Here is an 18266-nt window from a genome sequence, read left to right on the forward strand (position 1 = left end):
ACAAATCATCAATATTGTTAACGATGTATCGATTCCGAGGGAATTTTCTTCTTATAGGTTTATGTATTGTGTAGGTTTCCTGTCCCTGTAACCATTCTTCAATTTTTTTTTTTTTATATTTTCTGTTTGTAGCCCTCCATATTTTGTCTAAGGTGGAATACCCTGCAGGGTTGGAGACGTTATAATAAGTGTTCCTTAAAGTAGAATTCATTACTCACAAATAATAGGGTGACTGTGTGTGAGAGATATTAATAGTTTAGCCAATTGGATGCACTATTCTTTTTTTTAGATGGTTCCATTTTAAATTTCTCTATTAATTCCCAACATCGAGAGTTACCAATAATTTCCTGAGGAATATTCACATTTGCAAGGAGTCGAGAGAAGATATTGTTACCCCTAGGGTTACTATTCTGTCTGTTTCGTAATACATCACTGATAAGGTCTATGATGTTACTACCAGGGATTAACTTCTCATATATTTTTGTTTCCCCTCGAGAATCCCATTGGATATCACTGCTTGTTTTCAGACGACGATACAGTAATTCTGCTTTGGAGTGAAACTTTTTTGGTATTGTCGATATTATTTCTTCATAGATAGGGTCTGAGATATCACTTCCATGTTCCACTTCTTGATCTCGTTGTTTACTTACTTTTTCATTTTGATGTTCCATTTGTGATACTATGGGGAGTTTGATAGGGGTGTTTAATTTTTGAACAAAATGAAGATATCTACCGAGAACTTGATGGTACTTATTCCATTTTTCTTCATCAGATAAATTTTTTCATCCAATATTTTACCCATCTCTTTATCCAGATTGGAGAGTGGTACAATGTTTTGATGCTGGTGATGTAGTTTTCGAAATGTATCTTGTGGTACCAAAATCATTTTATCTGCATACTCCATTATTTAAAAAGACTAGAAAAAATTCCACCAATTAAGGGACCGATGAGATACGGTAGTAATCCGCCTGCCTGTATAATATACTTTTTTTTTGTTCTTCCACGATGTTCCACACTTAACTAGTTTTCTTAGCACTTGCTTGTAACGAGAAAGTTTCTTTTTCTGACTGCTGTTTAACGGAACATTTCCTTTTAAAGTATTGTGGGCACATTCACAGATGTCGTGAACCAAGGATTCATCTGCATTCTTGAGGATGGTCTGTCTGATTCCAGATTTACATTTGGATAAAGTTCGGAGTAACGCCCCGTTCTTGATCGTAGGAGACATTGTGATAGAATGAAATTTCTCCAGGGTGTTTAATATACTTATTTAGGTACATATACATAATTATGTTCATCATCGGGAAACACACAGGTTCTGAATTGAAACTTTTCTGGTGTGGTTTGTTTGAGATCGAGGAATATGTATCCATAAGGCGGGGTTGTAGCATCCTTGTAAATTTCAACGAAAAATTTTTTGTTTTCAGGATATATTTGAGAAGACAAACAACCAATCTGACCTTTATCCCTAGGGTTTTTAAAGCAAACAAGATAGTGGCAGTTCAGAGATATATCGCGGGATCCTTTGCTCTGATGAAATACATTTTGAGAGAGAAATATTAAACTTATATTCCTGTGATGGCATCCTTTTGTGAAAAGGTCAACAACTCTATTATCTGCCTCTCTCATCAGATCGTCAAGTATAATCAAATGAGGCCCTTGTTCTACTGTGTATGTATCCATGTTGGGGAGTTCTTTCGAAAAGTGCACATCACTTGAAACTCTACTGTATAATGGCTGCCATTCTCTGTAACACCATGTAATGTTCATAAAATCCAAATTCACTAAACTCTTCAGATGTGTTAAAATCCTCGAAACAAAGTTTGACTTTCCGCATCCAGATGGTCCAGCTAGAATCATTGAAAATGGATGTTCCCATTTGTACTCCATTTTAAAATTAATACCCGATTATTTTTTCAGAATTTAGATATTTACAGAGATTCTGCACGTGGAATGCTTCTGTTAGATTTACATTGTTCGCTGTTTCTTTTGTGGGATAACGTACCCAAACGGCACAGTGTTGATATCCTCAACAATTCTTCTTTTTGTATAAACCACCCTTTGGATTTTACTTTCGGGTCTGTTAAATACTCTGAAATCTTTACTTCTAGATATCTTCCTCCTATTGTGAACAGTAATTTGCTGGGTCTTGTGAAATACCATATTCTTCAGGGATGCTATATTTATTTTCTTCCTGTTTTCATAGTTAAGGGTGATACCTTTCACTTTGCAGACACTACTTAGAACTTGGGTGGTAGGGTTTTTCACAGTAAATGCATATGATTTCGGGCCTGTGGAGACAAACTCTGTAATGTAACTCCCTTCACCGTACACTTCCAATTCATCGGTCATGTCACCAAGACAGTTACCGGTCTCTGGTTCATATTCTCCATCCCTGGAAATGTATATAACACTGTCTGTGTCGTAGTATAACACACGTTTCTCCAAATTCTCCAGATACTGGTAAAGGTGAAGTCGTGCTCCCGCCGTGGTATATGCAGCAATAACTACATTCACAGTGGCTAGTTCGGCGACTGCCTCCTCTATCTGCTGCCAGTTTATAACCAAAGCATTTTCATCAATAGGTAAAAGTGCATTAACACTAATAGAGGGATTAGTAAGTGCTGTATACAGCTCAGATGGTTGTGATACAATAGATGTTTTGGGTAAATTACACCTGTCCAAATTTTCCCCAAAAACTGTTCAACATCAGCTTGGCAAGACAGCGTTTTCCAGGGTTCACCTCAATTTTATTGTAGTCTAGTAGAATTCCTTCCTTTTTCTGATATTCTGCGATGAAATCAGTCTTTTCTTGTTCGGTTATACAATTAGATGGCCACCCACTAGCTTCCTGTTTCATTTTTAGAAACTTATTTATGTAGTCCACAAACAAACCCCCTTGACCTGTTTCAGAATCGAAACTTGTTACTTTATATTGCCAGACCTCGTACATCTTTACAATTTGGTACCCTTTCTGCACTGCCTTTCTTACTTCGTCTGCAACCCATGTACCTGTGAAACACCTTTCTTCTAGGGTATGTGAGCAGTCCTCCTGGTTATCTTCTTCCACACAGGTTCTACATAACGCGAAAAATAATTTACCTTTCATTTTCATAGGTAGCACCGGGTGGTAGAGATCTTTTGGGGGTAAAACAGTACATAATACAAGCCCCTCGATTTGGTCAATATTGGGGCAGTTTTTGTCGAGAAATATTGTTGGATGGCCTACTGGGAACTTTCCATACTTGCAAATGTAAGGGTAGAGAGAGCAGATATCAATATATTTTATCTTTTCAGTGCCACCAGCTTTGTAGTATAATTTTGCAGCGTTAGTTCGACCGCCAGTAAGACTTGCTCTGGGGTCCAAAGGCTTCTGGATGGTCATCGGATGATGCTTCACAAAATCTTCAATTTCAGGGTGATCTTTTTTCATTTTTTCCACTCGCATTCCCACATCACTTCGACCTTGTAACCACTTTTCTCCAGACGACTGGTAACTCTCTGTGTCCTCTCTCTTCGGGCATTCATTGTGTCACCCCCACCTAACTGCTCTCCACCGTTTTTGTTACCGTAACATCTCTCACAATAATGGTAGTAACATCCGTGAAATTGTAACACATGACCTTTTCCTTCAGCATCTTCATAATATCCATCCACTTTAATTCCTAAGATTTTTCTTTCTCTTCCTTTGCTGGCATGTTCGATAAATACTTTTCTTTTTCTTTCCTCGTACACAAGCCACTCGATAGCTGCAATGGATTGCTTGTCACCCCACCGGTACCCTGTGGCTGGTATCACGCCAATTGTATTCTCATGTAGAAACTTTCTTCTGTACAAAAGGTTGCACGCACCAGAGATAGTCACACCTTCTCTCCAAACATCAATACCGTTTTCCCCTAGGAAAGTCTCTCTAAACTTCATACAAGCCAATCGAAGAATCTCAACATCTTTGATGCAGTACTCCACAAGTTCAGTTTCAGCGTTAAAAATATAATTCTTCTCTTGTTGTTCGTGATACCATTTCTCAAATTTTTGCTTTTCTTCCAACTTCATTTGTTCCGGTGCGTAATATTCCATATTAGGTAGCTGTCCAATATAGAATCTATTTTGGGTTGTATTGAAAAGATGAGGATAGTACCCTTTTTTCATCCCTTCTGGTAAATCAAATGCCTTAGGTAGACTTGATAGAGGCATAGGTAGAAAATTGAGTGAATCTAGAAACCGTATGTGACCCTTTTGCATCAGCAAAATTTTCGAACCATTCATGATAATTTCCGGGCAAACCTTGAATTTGGTGATCATAGCTCGCAGCATAAAATGTCCATCATACCCTTTCATGTTGTGGCATATACAGTATGTCAAACTTGTGGGGTAGTCTCTTAATGTAGGAAAGAAATTCTTCTACTGGCGATTTTTTGAAGATATGTTCTCTGGGTCCACACGTGTTGCAGGGGATTGACACATCCGGAACATGTCTGCAGTCGTTGCATACTTGTTGCGCGACACACAGATTCGGTTTGTGTTCTGTTCTATCGATATAATCTCCATATTTCTCATTTTGCGTGCACTCGAGATCATAAAACACAAAGATGTATGGTTTTTTCATATCCGGTGGGGTGGATTTCTGAATATAACACAGATGACCATTCGGGTAGTGTTTGCTACATATTCTACAATAGACTTCACCACAAATATGCTTGGTTTTTCTATGGTCCATTTTAATAACTGTTAGGCACTTGGGGCATTGGTGGAGTTTTTCACAAATATTTTTTCCATTCTGTGCTTTATGTTTATGGTGATTGAAACATTCCTCACCGTGGAATTGTCTGTGGCAATCCAAACATTCCTTTAGGTTTAGTGACTCGGCGTGGGGCTGGAAACATTTCGTACATACGCGTGGACATTGTGTATGTTTTGTAATAGAAGCATATTTTTTCTTACAGTGTTCACAGTAATAAGTACATGCAAATGCAGATGTTAATGATGTAATAACACTGTAGTGATTTTCGTTGTGTAGAAGAAAAAGAGAAGTTATTTTCATGTCAGTATTACCCTCAAACATGACATTCTCACCAGTAAGATCAGCAAAGACCACAATTCTATACTGTGGAAGAATATTTTGGAATTTCTCCAGCTCCGAAATACCACATCCATGTTCTGTAATAACTACACCTGCTTGCTCACATAGTTGTAAGGCTTCTGTTTTTACAATCGGACGCCCCATTCTGTATTTCTTCCTTTTATTATCATCCTTAGTTTCAGCATATGCTCGAGCAACAACAAGTGCACGTGGGAGACACATAGAATCCTTGTTTTTTATGCAAACAATCCCAGAACGTCTTCGGCAAAGTTCCTCCAAACTTTCCAATCCTTGCTTAATACGTCCAGTTCCTAAAGGTACTTTTACTCTGTGGAGATGGAAAACCAGTTGATCAGATATTAGGAAGGTGCTGTTACTCTGGAGTAGTTTCTCGAAGCTTTCCCAAACAACATCTGCATTTAGTTCACTTCCTAGTCGGAAACTGAGACATCTGAGTCATTGTCGAGGTCAGTTGAGAGGTGCAAATTTCTAACCGGGGAACATCCCCTGTTGTGTCTGTGGAAAGTTCTACATGTTTGTTAATGTCCATCAGTATCTCCTGGGTAGTTATATTTCTGTCCCAATTGTCTTCTTGATTGTTTCGGGTTTTCCCTACTGGTCTGTCCGCCGTCGGGGGCACTCGGGTAGATTCGGATTTAATCTGGTGCAAACCTGAATTCATCGAACCCTCCCCGGTTGAATACCCAGCAAAGTTGTTAATATCGTTTAATATTTGCTGGGTAGACAAAATATATTCTCCTTCTTGACTTTCGAATACATCACATAAATCTTGTGGGGAATGGATTTGACACTCTATTTTATGCAAAATTTCCTGTGTAGATATATTAATCAACTCAGTATCACTGTTCATATTACCAACGGTATTACTAGAAACACCTCGCATAGATGATGATGAGGGAGACGATTGATCTGGAATACAAAAAAAATCACATAAAACAAAATCAATTAATGCCACCACACCTTCTAACTTCTGAACCTGCACTTTAAAGTGTAATCTGAACCACTATACCGCGTACATCCACCGGGGTATAAAACCATGGGCCACCGATGTATAAAACCCTGGGACCCTTGATTACAAAATCATGACGTAACAAATACATCATCTACATAAAAACAGTTAAAAATATTAGTTACTTACCCATCCTTATTCTTCACTTCCACAGCCAGAATATAAAATGTATCTCGTTAGTATGCACTAGATTCTGTAAACTTCTTCTTCTTCGTCTTCACCTCGCACAAATACAGAATAAATTCATGCTTAACACGATGAACTATCGATCAAGAGTCAAACTTTTAACCACCCGCAAACAGACGCATACGTAAACTCGAAACTATACTCGACACTGTAAATTTCTTGCTCTTTTCACGTTGACTACAGATACTTTATAACGGTTGAAAACCACAACCACGAATCATACCAAACAGTTTCTACTCGGAACTATATATACTACAAACCTCGCGTCAACTTTGTCCCTATTTACTTTTGCAAAATAAATAGAACATCGGGTATTGTTATCTGAAACAATGTTGCCGGGCCTGATTCGGAGCAAGTAAATCGTCAGCCCCTCTTATTTCCTTGCCGTTCAACGGGAAGTTTCTATTTTTTTTAAAACCACATTCAATATATATATATATATATATATATATATATATATAATATACTGTATATTTCATTAATATTCATAAATTTCTCACGTTGTTAATTCATTATGGTAAAATACGAAGTGGATCTTGCATTTTTTTTTTAGCAACGCTCTCGCATAATAAAACACCTCAGGATCATCCAGAGTTTATAGAAACAAATAAAAATCAAGTAATTCAGTTCACGCTATTCATTCGCAATGGCTAATACACAGTACAGCCCCGTAGCAAAACTATTCGGGACTGGACCTACAGTTTCAAGTCGAATCCGAACCACTTGTGTCTCCGTAGAGTATCGACCCCGGAACACTTTGAATCCGAACCAATTAATTAATTAACATTCTGTATTATATTCACTTTATGGACAGGAAAGCCAATCGGGACTGGGCCTACAGTTTCAAGTCGCATCCGAACCACTTGTGTCTCTGTAGAGTATACATCCCGGGACTCTTTGAATCCAAACCAATTAATTAATTAATTAACGTTCTGTATTAAGTGCACTTTATAGACAGAAAAGCCAATCGGTACTGGGCCTACAGTTTTAAGTCGAATCCGGACCACTTGTGTCTCCGTAGAGTATCGACCCCGGGACACTTTGAATCCAAACCAAATAATTAATTAACATTCTGTATTATATTCACTTTATGGACAGGAAAGCCAATCGGGACTGGGCCTACAGTTTGAAGTCGAATCCGAACCACTTGTGTCTCCGTAGAGTATCGACCCCGGGACACTTTCAATCCAAACCAAATAATTAATTACCATTCTGTATTATATTCACTTTATGGACAGGAAAGCCAATCGGGACTGGGCCTACAGTTTCAAGTCGCATCCGAACCACATGTGCTTCCGTAGAGTATCAACCCTGGGACACTTTGAATCCAAACCAATTAATTAATTAACATTCTGTATTAAGTTCACTTTATAGACAGTAAGCCCAGTCGGGGTTGGACCTACAGTTTCAAGTTTTAAGTTCACTTTATAGACGACAGTAAACCAAATCGGGACTGGGCCTACAGTTTAAATTGTAAATTTCCTTACGATATTTGTTCACAGTGGTAAATACGAAGTGCACCCCCGCTTTGCATTTTTTAGCAACGCTCTCGCATTATAAAACAACTTGGGAAATATAAAACATTACCATAATTATTAGAATCATTATTTTTATTATTATTACAATGTAGCCCTCAAAAATACACTCATCCTTTACTTTTGACCACCGATACCAATGACCTCTCCAACGTTGACCCCGAATAGACGCTCGTACAGACTCATTCACCGTACACATACTTCCTATCAAAACATGATCAACAAGATTTATCTGGAGCCGACAAAACCACCCTTTCTGCAACTGCTGAACTTCAACCCAACAAACATACTTGACCAATTCCCCCTACTAAGTCGATGAAACCTGATGATGTCAAACACCACAAACACTCACGTAGAGTCACCAAATCTATCAAATTTTAGGACGTTAACCCTCAACCCCCTTGCTACATCCATACATCTGTCATGCTCCGCAGGCCAGCCTTATCTATAACTTTGTCTACAAACAAGAGATAGACTTCACTTGGCTCCATCATCGACAGACGTCCGGGAGACAGGTTGACCCCAGCAAACCAAAAACACACTCCGCTCAATTCATATCTATCACATAGTCAACAAAACAATACATCAGACCAGCAATACTATCAACCCCATCCACACACAACAGAACATCCACAGCCGAAATTTAATCAAACTCCACTGGAAAAATTCCAGTGACCCGTGTCAATACAAATACACACTTGCCTCATTCCATACAAAGGTCAACGCACCATCTTCCACAGCATCCACGTGGTTAGCTTATGCCGTCCAACGCTACAAATCCATAGTCACGTCACCATAAACACTACGTAGTCACGTGACCCGTGACGTCACAAAAGTTAGGTTAACTTAGACCCTCCAAGACTACAAACACATAGCCACCCCCCCGTAAACCTACGTAGAGTCACGTGACACGTGACGTCACAAAAGTTAGGTTAACTTAGACCCTTCAAGACTACACACACATAGCCACGCCCCCCGTAGAGTCACGTGACACGTCTCGACCAATCAGAGACCTTGTGCTCAGGTGACTCCTTACTACTGACGTAGAATACCATTGTGACGAACAAGATGATGGTGTGCACCTCATTATGCATGATGAGGTAAGTGATCTTATACGCGATTTAAATTTGGGAAAAAAAGAAGCAGAGATTCTTGGCTCAAGGCTTCAGCAGTGGAAACTCTTTGCGAAAGACACAAAAATTTCCATTTATCGAAACCGTCACGAACAGTTTTCCAAGTATTTCACAATGAAAGAAAATATGTGCTTCTGTATAGATGTCGTTTCCTTAATGAATGAGTTCGGTGTTCGACACTGAGTACCCGATTGGAGACTTTTCATAGACTCCTCAAAATTAAGTATCAAAGCTGTATTGCTGCATAATGGCAATGTTTTACCATCAATTATTTTATTCCATGCTCTAAATGCGAAGGAAACATACAAAACAATGTCTGCTTTGTTAGCAGCTGTAAATTATAATAAATATGAATGGGAAATCTGTGCTGATCTCAAGGTTACTGCCTTGCTCACAGGATTACAGGGAGGTTTCACGAAACATTGCTGCTTTTTGTGCCTGTGGGACAGTCGCTATACAAGTCGTCATTTTGTAGTTAAAGATTGGGGAATGAGGGATAAATACCAAATTGGAGAAAAAATGTGAAATATGTGTCGCTTGTTGATTCAAAGAAGATTCTTCTCCCACCACTACATATTAAATTAGGATTGATGAAGAACTTCGTGAAAGCCTTGAATAAAGATGGCAGTGGATTTCGTTACCTCCAAGACCTTTTCTCGAACTAGACAACAAGCAAAATTGAAGGAAAGTGTTTTTTGTGGGACCACAAATTAGAAAATTCCTGAAAGGCAATTTTTTAAATCAAAGCTCCAAGACGTCGAGCTGGCAGCGTGGTGTTCCATCAAAGCTGTGGTGAATGGTTTCCTGGGAAACAAAAAAGAAGAGAACTATGAATTTCTAGTTTCAGAGCTACCGAGCTGTTACAAAGAAATGGGTTGCTGAATGTCTTTAAAAATTCATCTTCTACATTCTCATCTTGAATATCTTGAATATTTTCCACAGAATTTAGGTGATGTAAGTTATAAACAGGGGGAAAGGTTCCATCAGGACATTTCTGACATGGAACGTCGTTACCAAGGATGATGGGAGCCAGCCATGTTAGGGGATTACTGTTGGAATACGAAACGAGAAAGTAGCACTGAATATAAGAAACGTTCATTGAAAGGTCGACATTTTTTACCTATTCTCAAGTAAACGTATGCTTTTGTATTGTTCAAATGTTCTTATCTGTAGCAAGCTAATTACTTTTGACTAGTGGCTGATTACTAATTTCCTTATAAAATGATACTTTATATTATTTCCATGTACTTACATGATGTGCAATTCATGGCTCTGTACATTTGTTACGCATATTTCCATGTATACTGAAATCTACCTGTAAAAATAAAATCTTGCGTGTTAGAGCACTTTTTTTGTTATTTTTGAATTCAGCACACTTCTTTCCATAAGAGGCAACTTATTTCGCTCTGGAGGCAAAAAAAAATATTTCATTTGTTCCCTAGTGTAATTAATGTATTTTATTTTACATAAGACCTATACCTAAAAGTATTTTTGTATATGATGACACAGAACTATCTTATGTTGTGATTTCTGACTGTAATATATATACGAGTATGTAATTGGTGATAAAATAACGCAGTAAAGTATTAAGTAAATATATTTTATCCCCCTACTTACAAATCATGAAAGGAGTCAAATTCGAAATTAAATTGAACGGACGTTCAAAATTTTTAAAAATAGCACTATTTCCATAACAGGTCATCAAGTATTTTTTACCATTGACCCTCAGGAATATCTCAAACTGACAATGAACGTTCATTGAACTTATTTATGATCGACAGCTAAAAAGTCATTCATTTGCATGACTGGATGATAATCCACCACCAGATAGAATTTACACAATATTTACCTAAAAACTTTGGGTAAAGTCACCTTCACCCTAAAAAAAATCCCTTGGTAATGGACTTTCGTGTTCTCACAACAAAAAAAAGTTATAATTTGGCACAATTTTTCTTTCGCGGGCAAACCTTTTGTAAAGGTATACTTCAGTCTGTGCAATCAGCCCTTCCCATTTGTGAACAATATACTGGGGAAATCCACCGTCCTTCACTGTTGTCATTGCACTACAACCCCATCGTGATTTAGTATGAGGATATCGCGTAGTGAAGAACTGTTTACAAGCATCGCCCAAACCATTGATTCTCCCCCCCCCCAAAACCTTTCCCTGCATTCTTTTTTCTTTTCCTAGCTCTCAGCATGCGGTTTTCTTACCGCTTGAGGAAGACTGGCCGATTGTGAAAGAAAAAAGGAACGGGAGAGGAGGGGGGTTCATGAGGGGCGCGAGCGGTACAGAGGGGGAAACGGCTAGCGCGACCAGCTTCGAAAAGTCGAAGTTAAAATTTACATACATTGCTCTGTACGTCGACAAACTACAGACATTCTAAAGAAAATTATGTAAGATCAGTTTCATTTCTTTGCTGTAGAAGAACAGTAGAAGCTTTCTTGTTCTTTAAAATGTTGATTTAAGTTATTACATATAATTGGCGAGCAAGTGAATTTTACGAAATTGAGATAAGGAAAACTACGTAATAAATAATGTATTTAAAAAAAGGCTTAACGACATAACAAATTTCATATTTGATCTTTAACTCAGTAAAATTTAAATGCCACACACTTGACTGTTCGAGCACAGAAGGTCGACGCAAGAACCTATTTTTTAGGTATCGTCACCAGCGGTGATACGGGCTCTTAAGGCACTAGACTTTGCCGACGTTCATGCTTTGCAATCAGTGACGAGCAGGTGGGGCATCGGTCCCCAACTAGACACTTGCCTCCCTTTCGCCCCCAACTGACGTTAATGAAATATCGAATTATAAGATCTTTATTTTTAAGTCGTGTATTCTGCATGATATCACCTTTTCTACTTATAATACCAACTTGACTAAGGCTCTATATATATACTGCATGTATGTGTGACTTTCATTCAAGATACCAGCGCCGAGCTGGGCATAGGTATAGCTCGACCACAAGGAAAAAAACCTTCCCTCAATAGCGTTCGTGCATCTTCCCTGCCGTTATCGGTGCTCGGGGCAGTGTTGCCAGGTCAGACTTAAAAAAATCGGGAGATTATTCCTTAGGAAACCAGAAGATCTGCTACAAAATCGGTTGATCTAATAGTAGCGGATGAACGACCTTCTCGGGGGCGGCATAGGCGTGCGCACTGGGGGGCAAGGGGATGTCTGCAGATTTTTTCCAGCGAGGGGGAAACAATGTATTTTTATCAGGCGGGTAAACGAGGCATATTACCCCGTAATAATGTTGCCTTCTCAGAAAACACCACTTGAGTTTGAAATTATCACGTTCCTACATCCCTATTATAATAATGGATGTAAATTACTGTGACTGAAATCAACTCATACGTCTGAAATAATAAGTACTTTTATGTCAACATTCATTTTCCAGAAGAGAAGAAGAGAGGGTGGGTGGCGACCATCCTTGCACTTCCTACTGGACGTCCATGCCGCTATATAATTTTGTAGAAAATTAAGTATTTAAGTATAGAATAGTATATTAAGGATAGAAAATTAAGTATTTTCAAGCCGATGAAAGTTCCAAGCAACTACGGGGGAGGGGTGCATTATTTCCTTTGTAATTGAACTATGCCGCTTCGTTCTCTAGCAAATTTCTTGTTATTAACACTCACATGCTTTATTCGTCAGTTATGCTGCCTCTATGTTGCTGCATTTAATATATAATAGACACACACACACACACACATACATACATGTATAAAATAATTTGCCCACTCTACGAAGTCAGTGTTTGTGTCACATCATCCATTTCATCAGTTTTTCATTCATCCATATTGTCGTACTTACCCGTGGAGGTACAAAAGCGACGTAAAATAACTAAAATAGAAATAGATTTTTGGGTTGGATAAAATACAACCATCTAAAAATAGTACATGGACGTCCGCAGGATTTTTTCCAGGCAGGGACAAGGAAGGTATTTTTTCCAGGGGGGGCAAACAAGGCACATTTTGTCCAATAATAGTGTTGTTCCCTCAAAAAACATTGCTTAAATTTCAATGTATCATATTCATGCAATAATTAACACACATTATTGCAGCTGAAATGAAATTATATATGAAAAATATATAATTTTTGGTTGACTTTCATTTTCCAGGGGGGGCACGGCCCCCACTTCCGGGCGCCCATGGTAATGTAGTAATAGTAATAAAATAATAATATCCTAGCACAATTGAGTATCGTTTGGCATATTTTCACAGTTCAAACAGCACTTTTCATGGCTGAGTGGAGTTCCACTCTACCTCTCCCCTCCATGTTCAAGTAAGATGAGCAGGAAATGTGTTTTTGAGCAGGCCGTTGGAGGTTCCATAGTAATAGTTTATTAAGGAATTCTCCCGAGAAATCAATAGGTCTGGCAACACTAACGTGAGCCGGGCTGAAGGATCCTTCCCCTTCTCTTTTTCTCCCACCCGCCAGTGCAATGGGGTCTGCGCAGGTTTCTTTCCTTGTGGTTCTACTATAATTTATCATTCCTTTATGTCCTGGAATCGTTGCGATTAAGTTTTAAACAGTTTTAAGAACTGGAAAAGGGCGTTAAACGTGGATGGTCTTAAAACATCATGACAACTCCTAGGACCACAAAACATCATCTGAAGTACGGATAGTTATTCTAATAGTGTATCGTCAATGGCAACGCTAATTAGTGAAAGACATTAAAAGGTGTCAAGTAAACCGGCACAATGTTAGTTGTCGCGTTATACTATTCAGGGGCTTACTTTTAGAGACAATGGTGAGTCTGAGGCAAGCCTTAGCAGAGCAAATTTCTTGAGACTCTTGAAGCTAATTTCAAAATGCGATGATATTATTCGGAAATGTATTGAACTTGGACCTTCAAATACAAATTATACTCAGAAGTCGATTCAAAACAAATTAATCTGCATAATGTCCACACTTTTTCTGAGCAAAATAGCCAGAAAGTGGAAGAGGCGAAAATATTCGCATTGATGGATGAAACAAAAGCCATTGCGAGAAAAGAATAAGTGTCGGTTGTCTGATATTTGTATCGCGGGCAAATAAAAGAACGCTTTTAGGATTCGCCGCTCTTCAATTAGATGCAGGTTAGCTCTTTGCACATATTCAAGAACTTCTTTCCAAGATCTCCATAGATGCCTGTAATTGTATAGTACAGGCATATGTTTGAGCTAGTGTTATGAGAGGGAGAGTGAGAGGTGTACCAGGCACAGAATATTTCTTGAAATATGATATAACACTACCCGTTTCAAATTTGTATCTTTCTCATAGCATTACCCCGAAAGCCGAAATGCAGATTTTGACTAAAACTCTTCAGCGTTACGAAGATGGAACAAAAATAGTCCACTTAATGGATCTCTTCGAATTCCTAGAAAAGTATAAATTGGCATTTCACGAGGTTCACACTTGTAATATCCGTACCAATCCCAGTTTCCAGTGCAGCGTGTGAAAGAACCTTTGCAAAGCCTTGCTCGAAACAGAATATCACATTTGGTTGTCCCTGTTATTGAGAAGGAGGAATGCCAAGTCTTGGACGTACGGATGGAGGTCGATGCGTTCTCCAAAGCACTTACGAATATTAGAATTGCACTTCAATAAGTAACTTTCGTTGTTTCTAATGCTTAAAAAAAAAAAATTCTTCCCACGTCACGTTTATTTTCCAAGAAAATTACGCTGTTCGAAACATTTGATTTTCGTCGTTTATATTATTATCTCACAACTTCAATATTTATATCAATAGCCTCATCTCAAGAAAGACGATGAATTATGAAATTATAAATGGGAAAGCTATTTTAGAACATTTTCTACCTGTCTCCCAATACTGAAATAGGCTAAAACACAGCATCTTAAGGCAGTTTCTACGAATAAAAAAAACGAATGCCTTTATTAAAACAAGTGGTATGGACACACTCTTAATCAAGAATTAAATTTAGGCAGTAAACACACACCCTTCACTCCTCACTCCAGTTTCCCTTCGAGAACTTGCACCGTGTTTGTACGAAAGGTCTTCACTCCAGCTGCCCCAGGAGGACCTGCACCGTGTTTGTACGAAAGGTCTTCATTCCAGCTGGCCCTGGAGAGGTTGCACCGTGTTTGTACGAAAGGTCTTCACTCCAGCTGCCCCAGGAGGGCTTGCACCGTATTTGTACGAATGGTCTTCACTCCAGCTCCCCTGGAGGACCTGTCCTTGTTTTTACGAAAGGTCTTCATTCCAGCTGGCCCTGGAGAGGTTGCACCGTGTTTGTACGAAAGGTCTTCACTCCAGCTGCCCCAGGAGGGCTTGCACCGTATTTGTACGAAAGGTCTTCATTTCAGCTGTGAAGGCTTGAAGAATGCTTGTCTTTGCCCTAATAAAATGAACTTTACAATAATTTACATTCACCAACGTCACCTAAGTAGATGTAAGATCGTTACTGCAGAAGTGACGATGAGTTTGGAACGGTGGAAGAATGTGACAGTTTGTTATACAGTTGATGCTTTTTAATTCGAACTCCAAGGGAACAGGAAAATAGTTCGTATTATTGAAGACTCAAATTAACAAAAACATTAGATCGTTAAAGATGGTTTCTGCCAGTTCGAATTAAAGAGAGTCCACTGTATTTTAATTTTGTTATGGATATTTTAGTCTCTTTTCTGCCTGCTGTGTTCTTCGTAATAATATGGATGAATGATTTGAAGACATGTTGAAACCATCAATGACTTCTGGCATCGCTAAGCGGTAAACAGACTTACACTACCAGCAACAAATTGGTATAAATGTTCAATTTGAAATCTGAGTCACGGGCCATTTTTATACATCGGTCTCTAATTGTGGAGCACAAGCATGTGTAATAACTGAAATGTTCTCAGTGACATTTGTAACGTTTGTTTGTATTTTTCCTTCAAAACTATGTATAACCCTTATTTTTGTAGCTTAGGGAAAGAAACTTATAGGAATGTTACTCTAGATTATCATTTGTGCTTCAATTTGCCAAAAAAAAATCTTTGAAATATAATGGAAGGATGGAGGTGATTGAGGTGACAAATTAAGAATTTTGCGAAAAGAATACCTGGCGTAAATTGATTGGATTGTTCTGGTATTTCATTTCACTGAAAGCAGCCAGTTTGTTTAAAGGTAACGGACGATAATGCTGTTTCCTTGTATTTTCTACGATCTGTTTATGTTTTCAAATTTCCATTTATAGTACATTTCCATGGATAAAGAAACTAATTTTACATAATAATTTGACCCATAATTTAAAATAAACTTTGTAAAATGCTGCGAGGTTCAAGAGGGGCTGAGGGCCAAGGATGGATCAGAAATATTAACAGTTCCATAATCCATACTAAATGGAAGAAGTTTTTTCATTTCACGCAGATATGTAGTTTACTTATATTCACTCACTGAAGTTGGAAACATATCATTCAAGAAACAGATAAATATACCTGTGGAATTACCTTACGATTTTGTGCGCACAGACGTGTACTATGTGGAAATTCCAGCGAGAAATGAAGGCTCTACCAAGACTCGAATTAGGTCTCTGACTCGACCTTGATTTTTGGCTGGAATTTCTACATGCCTGTGGAAGTATGGTCTCACTCAGGGCCATCCAAACCACAGCCCGCGGCTCATCTTGTCTAACGTATTAGACTGGTGACAAATATGCATTGTTACATCCATTTTCTGTTCTTTCCACGAGATATTGGCTCAAAAATGTGACACGAGAAAACAGAAAGGGAGTAGGCAACAGTTAACGGTGAAATAAGAAGCTTCGAGCTAGGAAACACTATTTATATTTTTCTTTTTCTCTAGATGACAGTACACTTTAATTTGTTCTATGTCTCTTCAAACATGCTATCTTGGCAAAAATAATTAAACAGCATAGGAACAGAGAATATGACAGCTTCTTCCTGACTGGTTCCAATTGTAATCAGAACATAGAACATAATACTTATACTACGTAACATATCTTGCATTTTTTTTTGGAACTGAAACGATTCTTAAGTGTACGTTTATAGAAATTTCGCTCCTTAGGCTTATGTTAGTTTCATCTTATTAATTTTACTCTATTATTATGTCAAAATAGATAAAAAGTTACCTGGTATAAAATATGTTCCAAACCAGAGAAGACATGTTCTCTCACTGTAAATGAAACGAATTTATTGATTTTCAAAAATGAACAACAAAGCTCTAAAAATGAAAAGCAATAAACCAAAAATCTCTTTCGATCGAACTGTCTGATTCTAACTATATTCTTGTTGGCAGAGATCAGTAGAAATTATTATCGGTCAAGTTTCCTGAAATCTTCCACCATTGGACAGACCCATGTGATACATGAATGTAATAAATGACATGTTTACTTATTTGTGTGTTCCTGGGAAATCTAAAAATCTAGGATATGTAATAGTCACCGGCCTGCCGGCTATCTTCAGCCTTTTTAAATGTTTCAATGGCTTCCCTATCTCTATGATCTATCTCCGTTGATCAGGTTCATTATCATTGTTGCGAGAGGCTGCAGTGATGTGTAATTTATTTAATTTCTGCCTTCAACAGAGGTAAAACCTGCAATTACACAAGGCAGATAAAGATATATTGGTTTACATACAAAAATCATAAACAGAACCAATATAGTTAGTATATATACAAACACACATAGACCGATAATGCAAGTAATCAATTACATAATCACAAAAATCATATTAAACAATCGGAGCTTTGACTCGTCTCTCACCATACAAGAACAAAGATTTGTGCAATATTTACATATATTTAATACATATCCATAATAGTTATAATATACTACAAAATAGAATAGTGTTACCGAAATGAGTGCAATGATTTGTTATTACAAATTGTGATTCAAGCTCTTTTTTTAAAGTTTGACTGAGAACGAGAACTGAATATAAGGTATGGTTATTAATTGAAAGCGTATGCAAATCACGCATTCCACTTAATGGATTACGCTTATATTTCTGAGTTTAGGTACTTTGAGAATCAATAACTTTCGCCCACGTAAATTATTTTCCTAGTATTTAATTGCAGTTGACTGAGGAAATAACTTTTGTCTAATATACATTTTATAAAGTTCCATAGAAGTATAGTTGTTATAGAATATTCCGCCTATTACAAAGGCCCTTCAAATTATATTCTTGCAATGAATTTTTACATGACACATTTCATTGTAATGGCTTGTTATATTTTATGTAATATAAATATCTCAAAAATTTCTTCTGTATTCTCTCCACGGTATTTTCGTGCGATTTGTACATTGAATGACCATACAAACATAGTCAAGCCTAGTTCTTACAATATTGTTGTATATG

At 37.8% G+C, this 18266-nt stretch overlaps 1 protein-coding gene across 1 annotated transcript; it reads right to left on the minus strand.

Annotated features, from left to right (window-relative positions):
* Positions 1 to 3429: 3429 nt before the first annotated feature.
* On the minus strand, positions 3430 to 4606 carry LOC145988094 (uncharacterized). Its single transcript, XM_083122927.1, is given in 2 exon segments — positions 3430 to 4387; positions 4389 to 4606. Coding segments are annotated over 2 exon segments (1176 nt in total).
* Between the last annotated feature and the right edge of the window lie 13660 nt (positions 4607 to 18266).

Source organism: Lepisma saccharinum, chromosome 5 (assembly GCF_977018435.1).
Source record: "Lepisma saccharinum chromosome 5, izLepSacc3.1, whole genome shotgun sequence".
NCBI classification, from domain to species: domain Eukaryota; kingdom Metazoa; phylum Arthropoda; class Insecta; order Zygentoma; family Lepismatidae; genus Lepisma; species Lepisma saccharinum.